At 41.6% G+C, this 22373-nt stretch overlaps 1 protein-coding gene across 3 annotated transcripts in view; it reads left to right on the top strand.

The window, feature by feature from the left end:
- The window catches only part of IRAG2 (inositol 1,4,5-triphosphate receptor associated 2), a 2448326-nt gene that overhangs the window by 1098161 nt on the left and 1327792 nt on the right, over positions 1-22373 (top strand). For all 3 annotated transcript variants that reach the window (XM_069628487.1, XM_069628486.1, XM_069628485.1), the window contains exons 17-19: positions 6030-6193; positions 13421-13535; positions 13926-14088. In XM_069628487.1, coding sequence (XP_069484588.1) covers positions 6030-6193; positions 13421-13535; positions 13926-14088 — 442 coding nt within the window. The remainder of the gene's footprint in view (positions 1-6029; positions 6194-13420; positions 13536-13925; positions 14089-22373) is intronic.

Genomic DNA, 22373 nt, shown 5'->3' with positions numbered 1-22373 from the left:
GTGGGTTCTGGACACGGTGAGACTGGGACATTCCCTAAGATTCAAATCCAGACCTCCAAGACGTCCACCGATACGCCTGTCTCAACCACACCTAAGCGTCTTGCGTCGAGAGGTTGCGCTCATGCTAAAAAAAGGCGCCATCGAGTTAGTCCCTGCTTCGCAGAGAGGCTTAGGGGTTTACTCACGCTGCTTCGTAGTAAAGAAACCAAACGGGAAGTGGCGCCCCATCCTCGACCTACGGGACCTCAACAAAACCCTGCTGAGTCAAAAGTTCAAGATGCTTACTCTACAGGAAGTAATCAGATCGGTCCAAAAGAACGATTTCCTGGCGTCTCTGGACCTCCAAGATGCGTATTTTCACATTCCGGTGCGCACTCACCACAGGAGGTTCCTGAGGTTCCTAGTCGGCCAAACACACTACCAATTTACTGTGCTCCCTTTCGGCCTGAAGTCCTCCCCAAGAACCTTTACAAAGTGCCTAGCACCCGTAGCAGCCTGGCTGCGGAAGGAAGGGCATCACGTTTACCCGTACCTCGACGACTGGCTCGTGAGGGGATCCTCCCCAGCGTCGACCAACGACAGCCTATTGACCACCTTGCGACTGCTACAGCGTCTGGGATTTGCAGTGAACTACGAAAAGTCTTCACTAAAGCCCTCGAAGAGCTTGAAGTTCCTAGGTGCTCAATTCGACACCCACACGGGACTAGTGAAACCATCCCTGGAAAGGTTGTTGAAGATCAAACACCTGACAAGCCAACTTCGTTTACAGAGCAGGTTGTCAGTAAGAAAATATGCGGCTCTCCTCGGCTCCATGGCATCGTGCATCCACCTAGTCGCGAACTGCCGGTTGTTCATGAGACCTCTACAGGAGTTCCTATCAGACAGATGGAAGCAGGCCACAGGCCGCTGGTCGGACAAGATAATAGTCGACGACGAACGAGTTATCAAAGCCCTCCGATGGTGGAAAGTGGCGCGCAACCTGGACAGAGGGGTCCCCCTGCAGGAGCCGGAATTTCAGAACACCATCATTACAGACGCCTCTCTGTCGGGCTGGGGAGCACACATGTCACGTCACCAAACCCAAGGCAGGTGGTCGTCGACCGAATCTCGCCTACATATCAACGTCCTGCAGCTAAGGGCGGTGAGATGGGCCCTGAAATCTTTCCTCCCACACATCAAGGGGTCAAAAGTAAGAGTGCTCACGGACAATACGACAGCTATGTTCTACCTGATAAAACAGGGTGGCACCAGATCCAGGACCCTCTCGAAGGAAGCTCAAAAGATCTGGCATTGGGCTTTAAAACACCACATCTCCCTAGTGGCATACCACCTACCGGGAGCGAAGAACGTACAGGCGGATTCCCTGAGCAGGACTATGTCACAAATACACGAGTGGGAGCTGGACTCCACTCAACTCGGGGAAATCTTCGAAAGATGGGGGACCCCGTCGATCGATCTCTTCGCCACGGAAAGAAACCGAAAATGTGTTCAGTTCGCGAGCAGATGGCCCCAAACAGGCTCCCTGGGGGAAGCGTTCTCGTTTCCGTGGACAGGCAAGTTCCTCTACGCCTTCCCTCCATTTCCCCTCATACGGAGGACGATCCAGGGGATCCACAGGTACAATTGCCGGGTCATCCTAGTGGCCCCGCGCTGGCCGAGGCAACCATGGTTCTCAGACCTCCTTCATCTGTCGCTGGATCAGCCGATACCATTCAGGAAAGTGCCGAACCTCCTGTCCAGGGACGAGGGGACCGTGTGGCACCACAATCCGGACAGCCTGAACTTAACTGCATGGCTCCTGACTTCTCGGAGTTCGGGAACCTAAAAGTCTCGACTGATTGCCGAAGGATTCTGCAGGCGGCCAGGGCCCCGTCCACTAACAAATCATATGTAAGCAAATGGAAAAGGTTCTGTATATGGTGTCAAACACAACAAAATATACAACCGTTGGAAGTAACTCCGGAGCAAATCCTCCCGTATCTTCTTCATCTTGCGGAGAGCGGACTGTCATCATCGTCAATCAAAGTACACCTGGCGGCTGTTTCGAGATTTACAAGAAGAAGACAGTCCCCTCCACTATTCAGTGACAGGCTAGTGAAGCATTTCATGAAGGGTCTGTTTAGAACCTTCCCTCCGGAAAAACGGTTCCCACCGTCGTGGAGTCTGAACACGGTTCTAGCTGCCTTAATGAAGCCTCCCTTTGAGCCAATGTCCTCTTCATCTCTACAATTTCTATCTTGGAAACTCGCGTTCCTAGTTGCCATCACTTCGGCTAGAAGAATGTCGGAACTACAGGCACTGGTCATAGACCCTCCATATCTGAGGTTCTTTAAGGACAAAGTTATTTTATCAACTAACCCTTCATTCATCCCAAAAGTACCGTCGGTCTATCATAAGCACTCGACCCTGGTACTCCCTACTTTCTTTGCATCTCCTTCGTCGACGGCGGAGAAGGCTCTTCACACTCTGGACGTCAAAAGGGCGCTAAAATTTTACCTGCAAAAAACGCAAGATATCAGAGCCACCAGACAGCTATTCGTCGCCTACGGCCCCTCGGCTAGGGGTAAGGCTATCTCCAAACAAGGTCTGGCTCGCTGGGTCTCCTCGGCGATTACCCTGTGTCATTCCAAGGCCGGGAGACCTCTACTACATCGTCCCAGAGCCCATTCCACGAGATCGACATCTTCCTCCGTGGCTCTATGGGCAGGAATTCCGCTGACGGACATCTGCCAGGCGGCGGCATGGTCTGTTCCGCACACGTTTACGCGCCACTACTGCCTGGAAAAGCAGCACGCGGATGAGGTACAAATGGGAAGGGCAGTGCTTCGCCACCTTTTTCAATGAGGTAAGCCAAAGTTTCAAGAATAATGCTGCCTATTATTTGGCCTCAGCTGTTTTTTTTTTTTCAGAGTGTATACATGAATGTACATAGTTTATTGACCTAAACATAAGTGGTCGGGTAGATATATGCGCAAGGGGTGCATACTGAGTCATATGACATAGCATTGTATGGCGGAAATCCGTTTCGTATCAGTATAATAAGTTGTTGCTTACATACATGGTGTAAACGGTAGTGTTTGGGGGTGTCTCTACGAATGTAAGTTACATTGCACTCTCACCTCCTTCTTGATGTTACTGCTTTACAATCTATTCTAAGCATGTGAATCCATGAAAGATCCAATGCTGGAGAAGGGAGTAGTTTCTTACCTGTAACTCCATTTCTCCAGCATTGATATCTTTCATGGATTCACATGCGCCCTCCGGCCTCCCCGGACTGCAATGTGGAAGATTGGTATGTAAGCAAGTTTTCCCCCGTTATCTTGAAGGGGTCGAAATCTGAAGGGACCCGCGGGGGCGGGGCTTATATACCATCACGTCCAACGGGGCGTACGTGGGCGGCCCCGTAGAGGACGCAGACTGGGATAGGGCAGAAGTTTTTTCCTATTGGAAATGACTATATATATGTGTACCGAGGGTTCCCAGTCTGACGACGGGGAATATTCTAAGCATGTGAATCCATGAAAGATACCAATGCTGGAGAAATGGAGTTACAGGTAAGAAACTACTCCCTTACTTACACTCTTACACACGAACTGGAACTTCAAGGTACAAACGGCCATGGTGGGATACTTGGGGGGGGGGGGGGGGGGTAAACATTACAGTCTCTCTCTGACCTCTTTGAAGCCAACTATATGCCATTGTGGAAAACGATTAGACAAGACATCAAGAGATGGCTTACATTCCCCATGTCATGGGCAGCGTGTTTCACTACTATAAAAATGAATATATTACCAAGATTCCTATTCTTGTTTCAATCTCTCCCAATCATCATCCCGGAGTAAAACGCACCCTGCTCAGATTCCTGTGGGCCGACAAAAGACTGAGGATACAGTATTCCACACTAATACTACCCAAAGAAGAGGGAGGAGTGGGTTATCCAGACCTAGGAGAGTATTATAAGGCATCTGAACTCTGTATACTCCCGGATCATTTGTAGGAAAATCCCAAAAAACAGTGGGTAGCAATAGAAAACAATATATTTGCCCCAGTTACTTTGGGAGAATGGCTTTGAGTCCCGCAACCTGCAATGACGCGACGCATAAAGGAACATCCTATCCTCGAAGTCTTGTGGTCCCTCTGGCGCCCAATTCAGGCCATGCGCGGCATAACCCCCTGGCCATCCCCCCTAAGCTGTATCTGGTCCCCTCCAATCCGTGATCTAATACAGGGAGTGCAGCGATTTCAGCATTGGTATGAGGCTGGGTTATCCCGGGCGGGTCAACTTTGGAAGAAAGGCTCGTTTGTAACCTTAGAGGAATTCAGACGCGACCTACAGGGGGTAGAGGTGTCCTTTCCGACGCCCGATGGGGAGACCCCCTAAAACGTCCCCTAACATCATTTGAACAAATACTAATCTCTCCTCAAACAACAAAAGGTCTCATTGCACGAATGTACAAAACTTTAATTAATAGGGGTCATCTCCAACGCCCGCCATCAGAGGTTAAGTGGGAGACTGAGATGTTAACAACGTCCCAACCAGAGATATGGGGGGCAATACACAAAGCGGTATGGGGCTCCTCGATCTCCACGCAATATAAAATGCACAATGCCAGGTTGTTGATGAGATGACACTACACGTCCCTGCGCCTATCCAAAATGTTTCAGACACATCCCCTTATTGCTGGAGAGGCTGTGGAGAATATTGTGACTATTGGCACCAATGGTGGAAATGTAACAAGGTACAAATATATTGGAAGGAAGTTTTAGGATGGATCTAGGCCATTGACGGGGTCGCCAGGGAACGAACACCTGCTCTGGTTTTGTTTGGGGTCGAGTCAGATGGGGAGGATGTACATGAATCGCTAACGCACATGCCGCGAAATCTGTTACTGGCAGCAAGCGTGTGTCTCACTATAAAATGGAAATTGTCCGCTCTCCCCTCAAAAAAGAGTGGTTGATCAAAGCACATTCCATAATTGAGATGGAAAACCTCACGGCTGTGTTAGACAAATCCCGCACAAACATTGGGATGATATGGTTGCCTTTCCTAGAGTACTATACAACTTTCTGGGAACCAGGGGATTAACCAAAGACGCCCTTTACAGTAGTTGACGTGTTGGGTCATAAGCACGCCCCCAAGTAGCCTGGAACTAAGCAACGTTAACAATGAACATGCTTTAACGCAATGCCACTGTAAACATATTAGCAATATGCGCAGAGTCAACAGTTTTTTCATAGTCCTTCAACAGTTTTGTAATGTAAGTGGGACGGAGGGAAGGGCGGGGAAAGGTTTTAAAATAGAGAACAGAAATTTGGCACTTATTATGCATGTGCTGAGTTCTTTTTTTTTTCACTGTGATGCCATGAAAAAGTACTGTGAATTGAACATGTACTACTGATGTTTTTGTCTGTTTTCTCTTTCTCTGAAAAACTCAATAAAATACAAATTTTAAAAAATAGTGAGGTAGATCGAGATGACCACAGAATTAAGGTACTGTAAGTACTCCAGGTGGATGGCTTACGGTTTGATCACTCGTATTTAAAATGGGGCAGTCCAGCACTTTGGACTCCCAGAAGGGTTAACTGTACTCTTAATCCTTCTGAAGTCGATACATTGAGTTCCCATAAATTCTGTAATATCGGCCTGTAATGTTAAAATATTAGAAGCAGAAGGATTCCAACATGAAGTGCCAAATAAATTGTTAGCATCCCAATTTGACAGTCATGAACATTAGTGGTCTCCTCAAAATGGCTGTTTAATTCTATTTAAAGCAAAAACAATGAAAGCAAAACATTTTATAGCCTACCGCTAACAGAATTATACAGAATATCTTGCACGTTGCTTTGCAAATAAAACATTAGTATGATTTTTTCAATGTCTAAATTTGTAAATTGATGTTCACTCATAAAATATTGAATGAAAATCACTCATAAAATATTGAATGAAAATATTGATTTACATTGAGTCTACAACGACTTATGCAACCAGTTTCTACGCGAACTACTGGTTTAACTTTCAATCATTTCAGATCATCAAGCAAGAACTTAAAGTGAAGAGAATTCTTTGGATTCAAAGGCTGAAGATTTTAGAAAAGCATAAAGGATCGCTGGACCAGGAGTTTGCTAAAATGGCGGGAAATCTGAGGAGACTTAGGACGGAACATCTACACTTGAAGAAAACACTTTCCTCCAGGTACTTTGTTCATGAATGCACAACGTTGTGTTGAATGATAATGTTAAGGTTTAAAAAGATGTTATGTTAATGGTATTTATATAGCGCACTGTCAACAACGGAATTGGTCCCCAAGATGCGTTATCACTTTTTAGATTTATTTCAGCATTAGTGTCAAAGTTAGCATAACTGGTAGTCTACATTCTTGATTGGTTAGGGGTCACATTGGTAGAGCTGTGGTGGAAATTCATTACTATGTTCTGTGGTGCTGGTCGTTGAAGTCACCTAAGCCTTGTCACGTTCCTTTTCGAACGTAAGATATAGGTATGTGCTTGTTAGACAGTATTTCACATGTATTATAAGCAATGCTCTGGAAATTGGCACTTTCATGTAGATGATGAAACGACTGGATGATTTATTAAGATTGTATGGTACCTTCAAAGGAAGTTCTTCCGCAAGATGTTTGCTAGTTCAATCTTGTCAAGAAAGATTGAAGGAATATCCACACTTTCACAACCAAAATGCTATTCTACCTGCCCGAACAACTCCCCATCGCCGGCTGCCAGTGCACCACCAGAAGCTGAAATGTTGCCAGGCCTGAACCAAAGAACTGCATAAGGGAACAACCAGCAAACTAGCCCTCTCTTGCTAGGAAGGCGGTCTCTGGAACTAGTTAAAGTGCAGATCAAACTGTCCCCAACCAACCTATACTGTGCGGGAAGGACCTGAAAAGACAACTCTTCAAGAAACCATCTAGTCAATCAAACATGCAGCTCAACCCTAATTTGCCTCACTTACTTTGCTCCCTGTATACATCCCAGCTTCTCTGCTACCCCAACACACTGACTTGTAACCCCATTGGTGAATCCTCGAAGTACAGTGTGCCATTGCTTCCGAGCTAGGACAAACATATTTACCAAAACATGACCTGGTCAACCGCTTGATATAGTAATTGCTATCACCACCACCACATCAATTCTACAGGCCTTCACAATGTACCTCAGAGAAAATGCACCAAATTAGGTAGTGCTTCTATGGGCTCCATCCTTGAATGCATGCAATTCGATTGGTGAGGAATGCTTAAGTTGGTCTCTCGATGGCAACATGCTGAGTGATCATCACAGAACTACAATAAGGAAATTGGAGGCAGCTCCCTGAGGTGCTACCAAAAGCTCGGCAGAAGGGAGACAATTTCTTGCCTTAAATAATACATTCTGGTCCCTCTGTCTGTAATGAATGGCACCAGCAAAATGGCACTTCACACGGAGCCGTGTAAATGATTGCACTGGCACTGCTTGTGATTTCTAGTTTGTACCCATTTCATGTATGGTATAAGGTCATTTACATTATTGCTCAGTTGTTTACTTTCAAAATCGCATGTGACTCACTTTAAGTATGGTTTATTGGTCTTGGCCATTTGTTTTTTTATTATATACCTTAAACCATTCCCCATATGGTTATTTTACAATGCTTGTTTCAATAAATGATTCTGTGCATATTTAAGAAGATTTCTGTCCCTAATTTTGAAACCGAGACTATAAAACGTGGCATTGAATTTTGAAAAAATGTGCTTCGGACTTAAACTAATTGTGTTTATTTTTTAAAGACATTGAAAGAACCTAATCTGAAGGGATATGGACATTTTTGGAAGGCATTTGAGATGCCTGCCCTAGCTTTCTTTATTTTTTTACTTTTTTTTTAGCAAGTAAGAAACTGCAAAACTGCAACTGTTCCTCAATCCATTGGCATACATTCAACAAGGAACTTGTGCTGAAAAGAAGGGTGGTTATGAGATCACAAAGAGTGGCAAATAAATCTAGGTCACAAAAAGACAGAACCCTTCCTCAGAGAAAAACAGAAATGTTGTCTAAAGAAATCACAACAGAAGGAGTCAAGCAGGGATGCCCGATGGCCCCACCTTAATTTGCTTCTTTTTGGCAGATATGGCCTCAATGGAAGTAACAACCAGAATTTTTCCACCAACACTCGGTGGTGACAAAATTCTGCGCTTATTGTATGCAGATGATGTGGTCTTAATTGACCAGACACCGTTTGGACTGCAATGTAAATTGGATTCATTGAGTTGTTACATTGAAACTAACGGCCTAGAGATGAATGAAGAAAAAAACTAAACTAAAATCTTAAGTTTTGGAAATTCTAATAAGGGAAGAAACAGCAATTCGTGGTTCCTAGAAGGCAAGCATATTGACCAAGTTTCTCCATTTAAGTATCTGGGCGTGTGGCTCAGTGACACTAAAACAGAGGCGTCTATGGTGACACACCTGCGAGCAAAAACCTGGCCAGCCAGGCTTGTGCAGTCAATCGAAAACGTGGAAGTTTTTCTGTAATACCGGTAATTCGGTTCTATACATCAAAGGTGGTTCCTACTTTAACATATGGTGCAGAGGGATTGCCCAACATCGCAATGGATGTTTGGCCGCAGCTGGAGGGCCTCCTTTAGAGGAAAGTGCTGGGTATTCCTTCATCCACACCAATTCCAGTTGTGCGACGAGAGTTGGGCCTAACATCCCTGAAACTAACTGTGGAATAGAACACCATGGCCCTGGAAAAATATATGGGCGATAGCTTTCTTTTTTGTTGACGGGAGGCCTGTTTCTGGAAAGCAAAGTCAATGAGAGAACAAGAGAAAAAGAAACCAGGCTACCCCTCCCTTCTGAACGCGCAAGGGGGAAACCTTACTAAAAGCTAGTAATTATTAAAGCTAGCTATTGAGAATCACACTCCTAATCAAACAGTTAAAACCAACTTTAATTAAAGAAATATAGCATGTTAAAAAACAAATGGGCAACATATCACTGTTGTCAGCCAAAAAGGACAAATACTTGGGTCATGTCACAAATACTGGATACAAGATAGATTAATGTGTGGTAACAAATTGCGAACACATTTCTGCTGTCGACACAATAGATTTGAATAGTACAACCAGTTAAGTCTTTTTTAGTGGAGAAATGGCTTTCAGAAGCTCCGAGCTTTCTTTTTTTTGGTCTGGCATGGCACAAACTATTTACTGGAGGAATTTTTCTCTTGGCTCAATACACAAAATCCCTGGATCAAGTTCACAAAACATCAAGACATATCGAGCATTCCTTTCCTGGACCTACAAATATATAAACTTGATGCGAAAAAATTGGAACTACATCATATAGAAAACCCACCTCAAGAAACACTTTGCTCAGTTACTCAAGTTGCCATCCGTCCGGTTTAAAGGAAAACCTACTCTATGCCAATTCCTACGCCTTCTTCGCATACAAGATTAGCTGATTTCAACCGCAACAGCAAATCTGACATCTCGCCTTAAAGAACGAGGCTATCCTGCTTGCATCATCAGAAGAGCATGCAAGAGAGCAAGAAACGCCAACCGACAATTGTCTCACTCCAACATTAAGAGAACAACAAGACAAAATAATGTGTGTAACCACTTTCACACCTATTAGTAATAACTTAAGAAAGGCAGTAGTGTGCCATTGGGATACCGACACCTTCAAGCTGAATAAACCCAGGTTTGCCTTTAAACGCAGTAAGAATCTTAAAGACCGCCTTGTTCATACTTATGAAGAACACAAACCTGAAACCTCTGGTCAAAGAACACTGTGGAATCTACCACCAGTCATTGGTCACCACATATGCGGAACATGCACTGCCTGTGCCTTTACAAAATATCTAAAAGAAATTGATCTAAATGACATAACCTGGAAATTCAACTCTTTCACAAACTGCAAAACCAAATGGTCGGTTTATGACATAAAACGTCCCTGTGGTTTAATATATATTGGCAAATGCAAACGAGAAATCTGACAGCGGATTTATGAAAACAGATCCTGCATAAAAAACGAAGTAGAGGGGTTGCACACTTAAAAATAAGGAAACCTCTTCACACAGACCTATTTTGGTTCATCGTTAAAACGGTAAAAAATCCCTATATACGGGGCGACCGTGACATGATGCTACGTCGTCTAGAACAAAAGTGGATCTATCGCCTAGATATCGTTAAGAAGAGCCTTAATGTTTCTATAGAGTAGAATTTGTTCTTCAGTTAAAGCCAACTTTATTTTCCACATTTTCTAGACAGACTGTGAGAGACAATGGCCAACTGTCCCAAATCGTATTTAGCTGGATCTTTAAATATACTATCGGCCTGGTCATTTATACATCTGTGTGACTTAGTTACTATACACTAATCTATTCTGTCATCAAGATCTCATTAATTTATGGAAATGCAACTAAAATGACCCTTGGCAACTTTTCAATAACTTTGATGCATATCATCCTTATTTGTATTTGTCAAATAGTGAACCATTTTTCAAGCACACTATATACAAAATAGTTCCTACCAAACATCTGATTTATCATCTTGTCACCAATTATGACATAAAATATATATATATGTACTCCTTGTTTAGTTGTCAACAACATGACCATGTTTTTCCCTCCCATTTTATTGATGTAAACATAACTACAATTACCCTTTTGTGTTAAAAAACGGTCTATTGCAAAAAGCAACTGGAGAAATGGAAGCACTTTGCATTTATCTATCACTTGACAGCTTGCTCGTATGTTATCTTGTAACAATGATAGAAATGGTTTTTAGGACTCCGCGTTAATGACATGTCCATTTTCCAGAATTATGAGCCTATCTCGCACATCAACTAAGACTGTGCTCGATATAGCTCTTTTCACGACAGATGCCAATAAAAGCTATTCAGAATTCAATGCCGCGGCTCTCAACGCGTCTGCACATGCGCGAGAGCTGAGACACTGCGTTTACATTGATTGCACCGTTTGGGAAGTCGGCGAGAGTGAGTTTCGGTCTTTTTTGATCTATTAAGCATTACCCAGCCCTGATTGTGTGTTCCAATACCTACCCATGTGATTTCTGCGACGCTGGCGATTTTTTGTTATAAAATACAGCATGCTTTTAACTATCAAGTGGCTGAGCGCCATTTCAGCTGTGGCTCTAGCATCCTTAACTACCGGGCAACTAATTTAGCATTGCCTTCTCTACCAGCTTGAGACACATATAATTGCACTATTGTCCGCTAGGTCGAATCTACATTTTGTTTTTTACCTATGTATTTGTAATCTCTCAAGAATATTACACACTGATTTTTGTACATGCTGACTTACAAATAGATTTGCAAACTCCCATTAGTATCACACGCGTTCTAGCGTTCATCGTGACTGGGTAACGTAACAAGCATTGCCTTTACAACCAGCTACAATTCAACATATATCCCAATTACGGCAGGTCCTACCTAGACTTTTCCACAGGGTGTTTTTGTATTTGCATTTATAAACTCTTAGAAGTACAACATGCTGATTTATTGCACACCTGTGCTTTTTCCAGGACGATTTAGAAGCGTCCCTTGATGACTGAGCCTGTTTCCACCTTTGGCTTCTACAACACCTCATCCTCAGTTACATTTTGCTGATGGTTCCAGTCACGGGACACGAAGAACACGTTTTGTTACGTGACCTCTATATCCTCTTCAGTTAATTAACCTCCAATTATGCTATTATACATTTAGTATTTACAACTATAGCATGTAGTTCTAATTAGTTTTTACGTCTCTATGATTCTATGTAGCGCTGGGCACTAGAGACTGCCTACACTGTTCGTCAGACAGTCGGAATGTAACTCTTAATCCCAAGACGGCCATCACTTTTGAAAGGTGAGGTTTAACCTTTTTTCCACTCTTTTCCTTAAACAGTAAAGGAACGATCACACTTTTTAATTCATACTTTTTTGTAATTTTTAGATCTATTCTGTCACATTTAACAACCTTCACGTTGCCCTGAAGAAAGCTTGGCGTTCCGAAAACCATTTCCCCACCAAAAAAAGACTTTACTGGTTGTACTATTCTAATCCGAGCCAGAAACATTATTGTGTCGACAGTAGAAATGTTTACAATTTGTTACCACACGTTCATCTATTTTGTATCCAGTATTTGTGACATGACCAAAGTATTAGTCCTTTTTGGTTGACAACCGTGATCTGTTGCCCGTTTAATTTTAAAAAAAATGCATGTTAAAGTTTCATTTAACTCTGATTATGCGTATGATTCTCAATAGCTAGCTTTAATAATTAATAGCTTTTAGTAAGGTTTCCCCCTTGCGCTTTCAGAAGGGAGGGGTAGTCTGGTGTCTATTTCTCTTGTTCTTACACCATGGCCCCGTACAGAAAAATCTTTGTCGCCTTGTCCAAAAACTCTGGAAGTGCTCAAAAAGGAAATCACTATAGCTAAGAACCCGACACAGATCAACTGGTGTTTGAAGATGACTGCACGACTTGAAGAGGTTGGAGGATCACTTGATCTGTTGCTAAAGAATCCCACTAGGGTGAAGAAAAAATTAAGAGCAGGATTAGATCTCTACAATGGAGGCGGCAGCGAACTATCAACTAACTTCCCACCTCCCAGAAGTACTGCGCAAACTGGACTCTAACTATATAAAACAGTTTCCCAATAAAACCTACAGGGATCAATTCTTGAGAATTAGTTTAAATATGCTACCCATGAACGAAATGAGAACAATCCGTGGTATAGTGGAGGTGAACACATTTTGTTATTGTAACGATACCACAGCAACAGAAACTCTAAATTTGTGTTGTCCAGCTTCAGAGGACAAACGCATAGCTCACTTTGGCCCTTTGCTAGTTGAACATCGAATATCGGATGCAGATTTGTGCTGTAAAAGACTGATCGAGGGTAACAGGACTGGCTATGTCATTGCGGTTGTAAAATTCTGCGCGTATTTGTTTTAAAGGTAAATTTGGAGACAAAAAATCTTTTTACAACCGAATTTTTTTTTAAATGGAGTACAAATTGCAACCAGTATTTATTTTTTTGCTAAAAAATTGTCTTTTCAATTGATTGCAAATAAAATAAATATAAAAAAACTGCAACTGTACCAAATGATGCTATGCATCGGTTTCGTTCAATTTAAAAATTCAACACTTTGTTGGTTCTGTGTGTAACATCCTTTCTTGCCATGGGGCCACCGTATCAGAGTTTTACAGATGCTAATCATAAACGTGGCATGCAGTCTCTCCGGTGATAACTCCTTCGTGTTTTGGTATCAGTCACGTGTAACTTACTTCCGCCAGTGTTTTTTCAGTATGACGGTCAGTGTCTGTGTTTTAGGAACTCTCCTGGTTGCGCATCTCCGTGAACCATCCAAACATGTCCACTTTCTAATTGCTCTTAAATGTGTTTCACGCGCTTTTGATAGGGTGCACGATCTAGAGTCCTTGAAACAGCTGCACGAAGAAGACTTGGCGAGGACATTCGCGCTTGGGCAGCAACTCCAAGAAGCTACAGACAAGTTGGAGGCCTCCAGGCAGCTGGTAGGTGATTGTTTTTTATGCGTGAGCCTTCACTTGACGATTCGCACTGCCGCTGGTCGTAGGAGCGAATTGCTGGCGAGATGCTTTTTTCCGTGTTGTGAACAACTCAGGATGTTAAACATGGGGGTTTATGAACGATGTGCTGTTGCTACAGCTTTTGTGGCAAACCACATACATGTTTTGGTTCATTTGTTAAAGTACTAAAATGCAAACTGAAAGCACGAAAAAGCAGAAGTAAGCCTGCGGTTTTCCTCATTTAAAAAAAGGGCATACGTGAATGGTATGTTCTATTATCCTTTGCAACCGAGGGCACAGTTGTAATTACGGGTGGGGCGAGAATGGACTTAATGAGCATTAAACTAAAGACATTTCAATGTATTCCATGTTTAGGCCATCGATCGAGATGCTGCCCTTCGCTCTGCCCAGAAAGAGGCAGAATCTGCGCTAAGGAAGGCGGGGGAAGCTGCTGCTTTGCAGAAAGACCTGCAGGCACAGAATAGTACATTATCGCACACTTGCCTAACACTGGAGAAAAATATGAAAGAACAGCACGGTGAGCCTTGCGATTTGATATCACAGTATGCTCATGCTACCGGTTTGATTGGATTGTAAATACTGGTGTTCACAGTTCACCAGTAGAGTGATGGCGACTGTTGGAACATATTTATAGTTATCCCTGTGGGGGAGGAACATGTCGATTTGCAAGTGACTGGTATGAGTGAGTGCCTCTATAAGATGTCTTAATAATGAGCGCCAAGTCCTATTTCGACCATGTATTGAGAGAGAAAGCAAACTGTTCAACTGAATCCTTCTGTCTCAAGTTATTAACAACTAAGGGGAACTGCTTTGTCTTTGCAGTGCTTTGTTTTTGGTGGCAGCTGCCATATTGTTTTTGGAAAGGATAATGGGAGTTCTAAGGGATCTGTAGTATCTTTGGAGGATCAGTCGGATAGATGGGATAGTTGGCACCGTTTGCTGTCATTAACCCATTCATGTGTCTCTTGGATTTTTTAATTAACTGTAATTATTTAATTGCCATTTATTTGAGCATTTATATCTTTAATAAATTATGTACTTCTTTGTGCAGCAGTTTTTTTATGAACCGTAAGCCACTTAATACAAAAAATACTGTCAGATTATGTTCTTAAAAAGCAATGCTCAGCAGTGATGCAACTCACGGTCACCCATCAGAGATATTTGTTACTCTGTGATCTCCATCTTTAGGTGTGGCATTCCACTGGGTACACCTCATGTTTGGTGAATAAACAGGGCACACACCTGCTCTTTACTATGGTGTTCCTGAAAGCCAGTATGATCATCTCCAAATAAAACAGAACATTATATCAAACCTTGGCAACACACAACTTGCAGCCCTATTCAATCCTGATTTGTGCCATTGTTTTTTCTAGTTGCATGCTGTATTTATAAAATCCATTAAAAGTGAATGCATCCTATTTAAATTCAAAATCTTGATGGACTTTAATACACCTGTACATAGATTAAATGACCCTTTAGGATTTATAAGCGGATACATTGGTGTAGGTAGGAACACTCTAGTGATTATCTGCCTAGTGTTTGACATCAGCCTAGTTTAACTAAGAATGTTGTCAAGTTGTCAAATAAGTACAAGACGACGGAAGATAATCTTTCCTATCACATGCATCATGGTGGCCTTTCATGGACTAACAGATTTATGGACTGTAAAGGAAAGGGGATGCTTTGGGCAGATTCTCCAGCACTGGATTTTTCATAGATTCAACAATACTATGCTAATAGCGTAATCATTCTTAATCTTTATTACTTCTCCCTGTTGGCAGGCTGTATCCTCTATCAGTAAATACTTCAGCACTGTTGACAATGCTTTCACATGGAGCTGATACCTCGGTTTGGTATTTACTGGAGTGAACAATGAGGAGATTGTGAAGTGGTGCTCTAAACTCCCCTTTCAGAAGCCATCTTCAGATTCGTATTTGCACATTGTGATTGGACGTCCTTGTACTGCTCTGACAAATATTGTTTGTATTTAAGAAAAACCTTTAACTTTCTGTAAAAGGTACAACTCATCCTCAGAATTGGGATACTGCAGCTCTAGTTTATTTCTGGATATATTGTCCACTGTAATACTCTGCCTCATGCCAATGATCAAGCATGAACTGGAGGTGCCCAGCACAGTTAACACTCAACTTAGAGACTAGAGGATAGTGATCAATATTTTTGTCTTGGACCGCCTTGCTCCAGCCCTCTTTATTACACAGCCAACAACTTTGTATCCTATGTGCATAGGGTCCCCTATTTTCTCATCTACATCCGGTTTTGACCCTGAACATATGTCCCTACTTATTAAATTCAGACATACCAAATTTGTTTTTTGTATAAAAAAATCACTTATTTTCATATAGTAAAAAAAATAACATCTAATTCTTTAAAAAGAAAATAAATATTTCATTAACAATCAGTATTTTCAAGTTTGATTTTCTCAGACTCTCTTAGCATTATTACTTTCAATACACAGTTTCTTAGTCTAGCAAACTATCTCTTAGGCAAATTGTCATGCAGCAATTCTTTTTAAATCTATTGTGTTAGAAATGTTAATCCTAACAAGATCTTTTCGGTCAGTCTTTTGTAGCATGTGGTACCAACTGATATTCTTCTGATGACTTAAACATTGGTGATCTTTCACTTAGCCATCCATTCTTTCCCCATTCACAAACATACCCAACATGTTTCATTCCTCAACTCTCCTTTCATACTTTTGGCCAGGAAATTCTTCAGGGGAAGAAAACACAATACACCAACAATTTTTGGTTTCCAATTGCTGCTTGTCCTTAATATTCGCCTGGGGTCTAGATTTCTTTTTCTGTCCCTTCTATTTTGGTTTCTGGGTCAATCTCCGGATGCTGGTCTGTGAAAACAGGGTGAAAAGACGTTTCATTTAGTAACCATTCTTTCAGTGTAGTTCAATTTCTACATACTGTATATATTTTAATTATATTTATGATAGGTCAAAAAATCCCTGTCACATTTGTATTTCCTCTATTGCATCCTTGTCATCCTTGTTTCGCAACTTGTCGCATCATAATATTACCGTGACTTTCTTTTTTGTCACCTCTTAACTCTCGTTATCTTTTAGCTCCACACATTTTTTCTTTTGCTTTAATTTCCTGTGTGGTGTCTTTAGTGTAAATTTAGTTTCCAACAGTTTTTGCTGTCAGTTTTTCGCCTTAGCTTCTTGTGTATCCAGGTCTTTGTTCCTGTGTCACCTTTCTATTGACCTATCCAATTGTAAGAAATTATAGATATCATATGCCATTATAGTCAGATATTCACATAGTTTATCACATTCTCCTCCTGTTTCATTATTTTCATTTACCTTATTTGGTTGTGTCCTTAGGTTCGGCGTTTAATCCGCTTGTTGTGTGGTAGCTCTTAAATTTCACATCCGAGTGGTATTCTTTTTATAGCCTGGATTCTGTGGCAGCTTTTCGGTTTTTCTGCGGGTTAATATTTCACTCCCTATTATGGCGAGATATTTAAATGTTAATTCTGTCTCCAATATACTTCAGTTATCCTAGTTTATGAACTACTTCTAACTCAAGGGTTGGTCTTTCCTTCTTACCTTCACTGGGTGTGTTCTTCTGCAAAGTTAAGACACCACTTTTAAAAAAGAGCTATCTAAAATGTGGTCGGAAGAAAGTCTTCTTGAGTAGCCCTATGAAGATTCCATCTTTTATCTTTAAATTGAACGTGTATCTGCCAGGACTTTTAAAATAAGATTTTGATAAATTCAAGGGTCTACTACTAGTCCCAGTGAAGGGGCTGCTCTTATCCTTGTGGAGAAACTCTAGTTTGTGCATGGTGCCTTTGATAGAGGGGCGGATCAGGGAGAGAAACTCCTCCTTTGAAAAAACCTCACTCTGATGTAAGGCCCTACACAAGCTGAACAGGTATTCTGACCTGATCCCGGTTAATCCCTGTAAAAACTCCATTGATTGTTCTTCGTGCTTTCACTGCAGCCTCTAGTATCAACATTAAAGGCAGAATTGCAACCAATGGAAAAGGAGCTAAAATGGCATTGGTACCCCATTCCTCCTCCTTCGCCAAGAGAAGCCTTCACAAGAAAAGGAAAACCGCTGTCAATGCCAGAAAATTATCATACGCTACTAAATCATTTACATCAATAACATGAGCCTCATTGTCGAGAGATACCCCTGTTGAGCTTCCTTAAATCATTCACTGCTAACTGTTCTCACCCAAGGCCCTGTCCAGTAGTGCACCAACAGGACACTTGTCAATGGCATTCATCTTGACCAAGTAACATTTTTGTCCCCTGTTGGAGAACTTCAGCTCAAAAGATTTATAAAAGCCAGTTTCAAAGGCAGTCCTTGTCTCATGACTTTATCTCATAGAGAAACGTTCAGGAAATAACGCATTTGACCAGTTTCACCTAAAACCCTTCAAGTGCAACATCGAGGTTAGACGAGGAGGAAGATCCCTTCCCAGAGTATTAGCCGCACTCCTTCAAAAGATTTGTGGTTTACTACTGAAGATGAGAGCACCACCCTTGCTCGAAACCCTCAAAATGCCATATCTTCCAATAGCAGAAGACTGGTGATAACAGATCATTGGCCTAATCTAGTCTACCGGTACCTCAAAAGATGGCTTGTAAACGATTCACGCTATTCTCAAACGACATGTACCATGCTGAGGGGATCATACACTTCTTACCACATGGATAAGATATATTTTCTACAAAAAGATGTATTTAAAAAGTTTCTGGACCAAAGGGTGAATGACAGATGGTATATCCAAAAAACGAATTTCATACATGAAAATTACAAATTTGATTAAACATAGAATTTTAACACTCATAAAATGATCATACATAAAACTAGATAAGACATATAAAACATAAGCATCACAGAACACAAGGAATACAAAAATGTGGGTTGGTTTGTCTACTATCTAAATCAAAAACTCTGTCTGATACTTCACACTGGAATTATTTCTCTTATTTCAGAACGTTGTTATTCTCTGAAACCCAACTTGCACAAGTTTCTGTCCATAGAAGACAGACAAATGTAGGACATTCATCAGGGGTGTAGTGTTTCTTGTGTTTTTACTGGTGATAAATCTTCTCTATCATCACTTCTTGACTGCCACATATGTTTGATGATGCGGACCCTTTGGGTTAAAGACACTCTTGTAGAATTTACCTATTAACGTTTATGATCTTTTAAATAGACCTTCACAAAATCCCAGTCCTCCTAGGGCACTAGATATGTTATACTCTTACATACCTTATAAACTGCGGGAAAGGTATCCACAGTCTGAAATACACCAAAAATGGTAGTAGAGGAGATTTCCTTTTCTTAGAGAATATCACCCCAAAACTTCCTTCTATTCTACGACAAACGGAGAAAAAACACTGTATTGAGTCTACTGCGTTTTTAAACCATTGAGACTACGCTCGCTCTCCTCTTTGGAAAAACTCTTACCTGTAGGGATTTATGGTGATGTGATTCCACACTTTTACTATGCAGTCACTTTGCTGGCCAAGAATTGGTATAGACACTTTTTAAATATATTTTCTTTTTGTAGAAAATATATTGTAAAAGATACACACCACCCTCTATAACCTTATCACACATTCCAAATGCTTGTGAATTCGCATAACAGATTCCACAGGAGAAACTAGAATTTGAGAACTGGAATCTGAAAGGGGTTGTGTAAAATCAATCTCAAGATTCAAAACGATAATCAAAATGTAGATGAATGTGACTAATAAGTCTCTACTTATAGCCCCCCATCCTTTTCAAATGGGCATGCAATGTTTTTTTTTCTGCCAGACTACCACAGCTGTTCAATTTTGTAGAACTCAAAAAGCAGTGTTTTCTCACAGAAGAAAGTAACTAATACATACAGTTCCCCAGTACACATTAAATCAGATTCGTGTGGTTGGTTCCTTCATCATGAAAACCAATTTGCGAACCTAGTTTATGGCCTGGCTAGATAATAGGTACAAGGCCTTAGAGGACACCTGAAAAGAGAACTCTGTAGTCAGAATGTATGCGTAACCCCCTGCTCCTCCAATCCAATAGCACACATGATACTCTTGACAGGCAAGGAGAAATATTGGAGGCTTTGGGGGAAAAAAGGATTAAGCAACAGTATCATGAGCTAGGTTGCCTAATGCCCTGCTGATTCCTGCCTAATATAATTGTGAAGTGCGTCATAAATAAGGCTTTCAATTTGATGGTCTTTTTCAACAGTTCAGTCTGTATTTATCCACATTGGTTTGTTCTATAAAAATGCTTGTAACTAGTATTTTTCTGCATTTATTTGAATTAGTTTAACACATGTGGATGTGCATACCACAAATATGGGTTCTTCTATGTTAATTTCAGCTCCATTTTGATTGAACAACAAATGACTGCTGGTTTGATTTGTTGTTGTCTTAAGACATGTGTTTACAGCAGTTGAACTTCTAGACAATATGCCACACTCTCAAAGCTGCCAGTATGAAATACTTTTGTCCCACAATGCATGATTGATAGCTAGAGGGAGCCAAGAAGAGAAACATATTTTTCCATGTATTTCCATTTAGAAATACATGGAAATAGAAAACAGACTAAATTTATGAGCATTTGTGATGCTCTCAGGACTGCTTTACGCAAAGAATGAACTCTGTTCACGTGCTCTACATGGTGGTTGTCATAGCCTTTATTTGAAAGCTTTTTATTTACGTGTAGAAATCAGGAAAAAAACAAGTCTGGTGAGCGGGCTTGACAAGCAGGTTTAGAGAAGGCCATTTACATGGCCGTGAACCTTGGTGATCCAGGATTCTGCTAAAAGACTAGTACCAAGGCCAGCGAAAGGCTGCCAACTTCCACCTAGAGTTTAAACTAGCAGTATGGACCTTCCCTATGAAAGTACAGACCTTTCTATCAGTCCAGTTGCTAAAACTCAATGGAAGTATATCAATCGCACAGCTAGAGCAGAGCTACGAGCATGCAGAGGCAAAGTCAACCTGGTTATTCATTTGAATTATCCTGATAATTGGACATTTTGAAAATAGTTTTTCTGCCAATGACAGGACATTTCCTCATCTGCTGCCTACCCCCGATAACACATACAGAGGACACAGAAGAAAGAAGAGGTCACCCCATGAGCAATCTAAGGATTTGTAGCAGTCCTAATATGACCTTATGGTGAACATCCTCTTACGAGTCAGACTTTCTGCGAAAATAAATGGTGGTATCCGATATCTGTCAAATGGGTGCTCCCGATTACATAAGGCCATGTTTTAGTTTGTGTTCATCCCTCCATGATCACCAACTCAAAAGCAAGATCAACCAACACTAGTTGCAAAGAACGTTTGGTCATTGTTAGCCTAAGGGTCAGATAAGCCAGTTGTTCTATTCAGTTATTTCTGGTGCAAGAGGAAAATCCCATATGTGATGCCAAAATTGGAGTTACTGCATCTCGCCAAATTAAAATAAACATTAAGAATGTTAACTCTGCAAAGGATCATCCCATACATGTAGAAAATGTATTTTGTCACCACAGTAGACATTGAGAATGCTTACTTTCACGCTTGAAACCAGCCCCAAGATTGCTTAGGTTCACTGACAAATGTTTGTTGTCAGTCATGTAGCAACCATTTGACATGTCCACCATCCCCAGAGAATTGAGTCCCTATCCTCTTCGACAGTACACATTTGCAGGCTGGTTTGGAATATCGATCCATACCTAGATGACTGCTAGAACATCAACTATACAACTTGCAAAAGAAAACCTACACACAGCCATGACTCACCTGCTGCTGTTGTGCTTCTTTCAAAATCCAAAAATCAGTCCTGAAACTATTGCAGAAAGTACTCCTCTTGTGTGCTGTATTTAACACAGACACAGGGTTGGTTTATGCCTCTTGATAGGGAATTTGCACAATATTGTGTGTGACAGACATTTTGAAGTGAGACTACATGGTGTCTTAAAAACCTTTTTCTCCTGCACATGTCTTATTCCAAACTGCTGCCTCAGGATGTGTTCGATGTATGTGGTGATAGGCAGGCAATTGATGCATGCCAACCGACTTTGGGGAAGGCACCCTCGCGTTTATTTTGGCATTCACATGTGCCATGTGATATTGAAGGAAGGAGCACACATTCATGATTGTAGCTCCTTTTCAGGACTCTTAATCAACTCCACTATCTGAAAGGATACTTCAATGCTATTTTGAGTGATTATCTCAAACTTCTGAAGATATGATATGATAGTTTATTTATATAGCTCCTATACAGAATGTGTTTCAAAGCGCTTCAAGGCAAGGAATGGAACAAGGGAAAATACGACATTCTTACAGGGCATGAACAGTAAGGATGTGAAATTAACTATCGTATTCGGCCTGATGACATTTCAGATAGTGCAAGTGCTAAGACATAGATAAGGAAGGGAGGGGGAGAGTGGGAAGAAAATGGAAACAGACAGGCGACTACCGCACTAGGCCCGACGACAATTCTGGTAGAGCCGGAGGAAAACGAAAGGTGAGGGAGAGGGGTGCAGAAAGGGAGGGGAGGAACAAAACAAGTGACTATTGTACTAGGCCTGACAACGTTTCAGATAGTGCTGGAGGGAGGGGGGTAACAGTAAGGAGATAGGGGAGCGACAGACGAGGTTGCTATCATAGTAGGTCCAGGGACAATTCTGATAGAGTAAGTGCATGGAAGAAAGTAAGGGGAGGAGATGGAAAAGGGGGAGGAGAGAACAGAACAGAGAGTAAGCAGTCAAAAAGAGTGGAGAAGCAAGAGAGGAGAGCGAATAAAATTGCAGAAGTCAGTA

This window comes from Ambystoma mexicanum, chromosome 12 (assembly GCF_040938575.1).
Source record: "Ambystoma mexicanum isolate Mex_15411 chromosome 12, UKY_AmexF1_1, whole genome shotgun sequence".
NCBI lineage: Eukaryota > Metazoa > Chordata > Amphibia > Caudata > Ambystomatidae > Ambystoma > Ambystoma mexicanum.
Note: the sequence above shows the minus strand (reverse complement) of the source record. Positions and strands in the feature narration are given on the sequence as shown.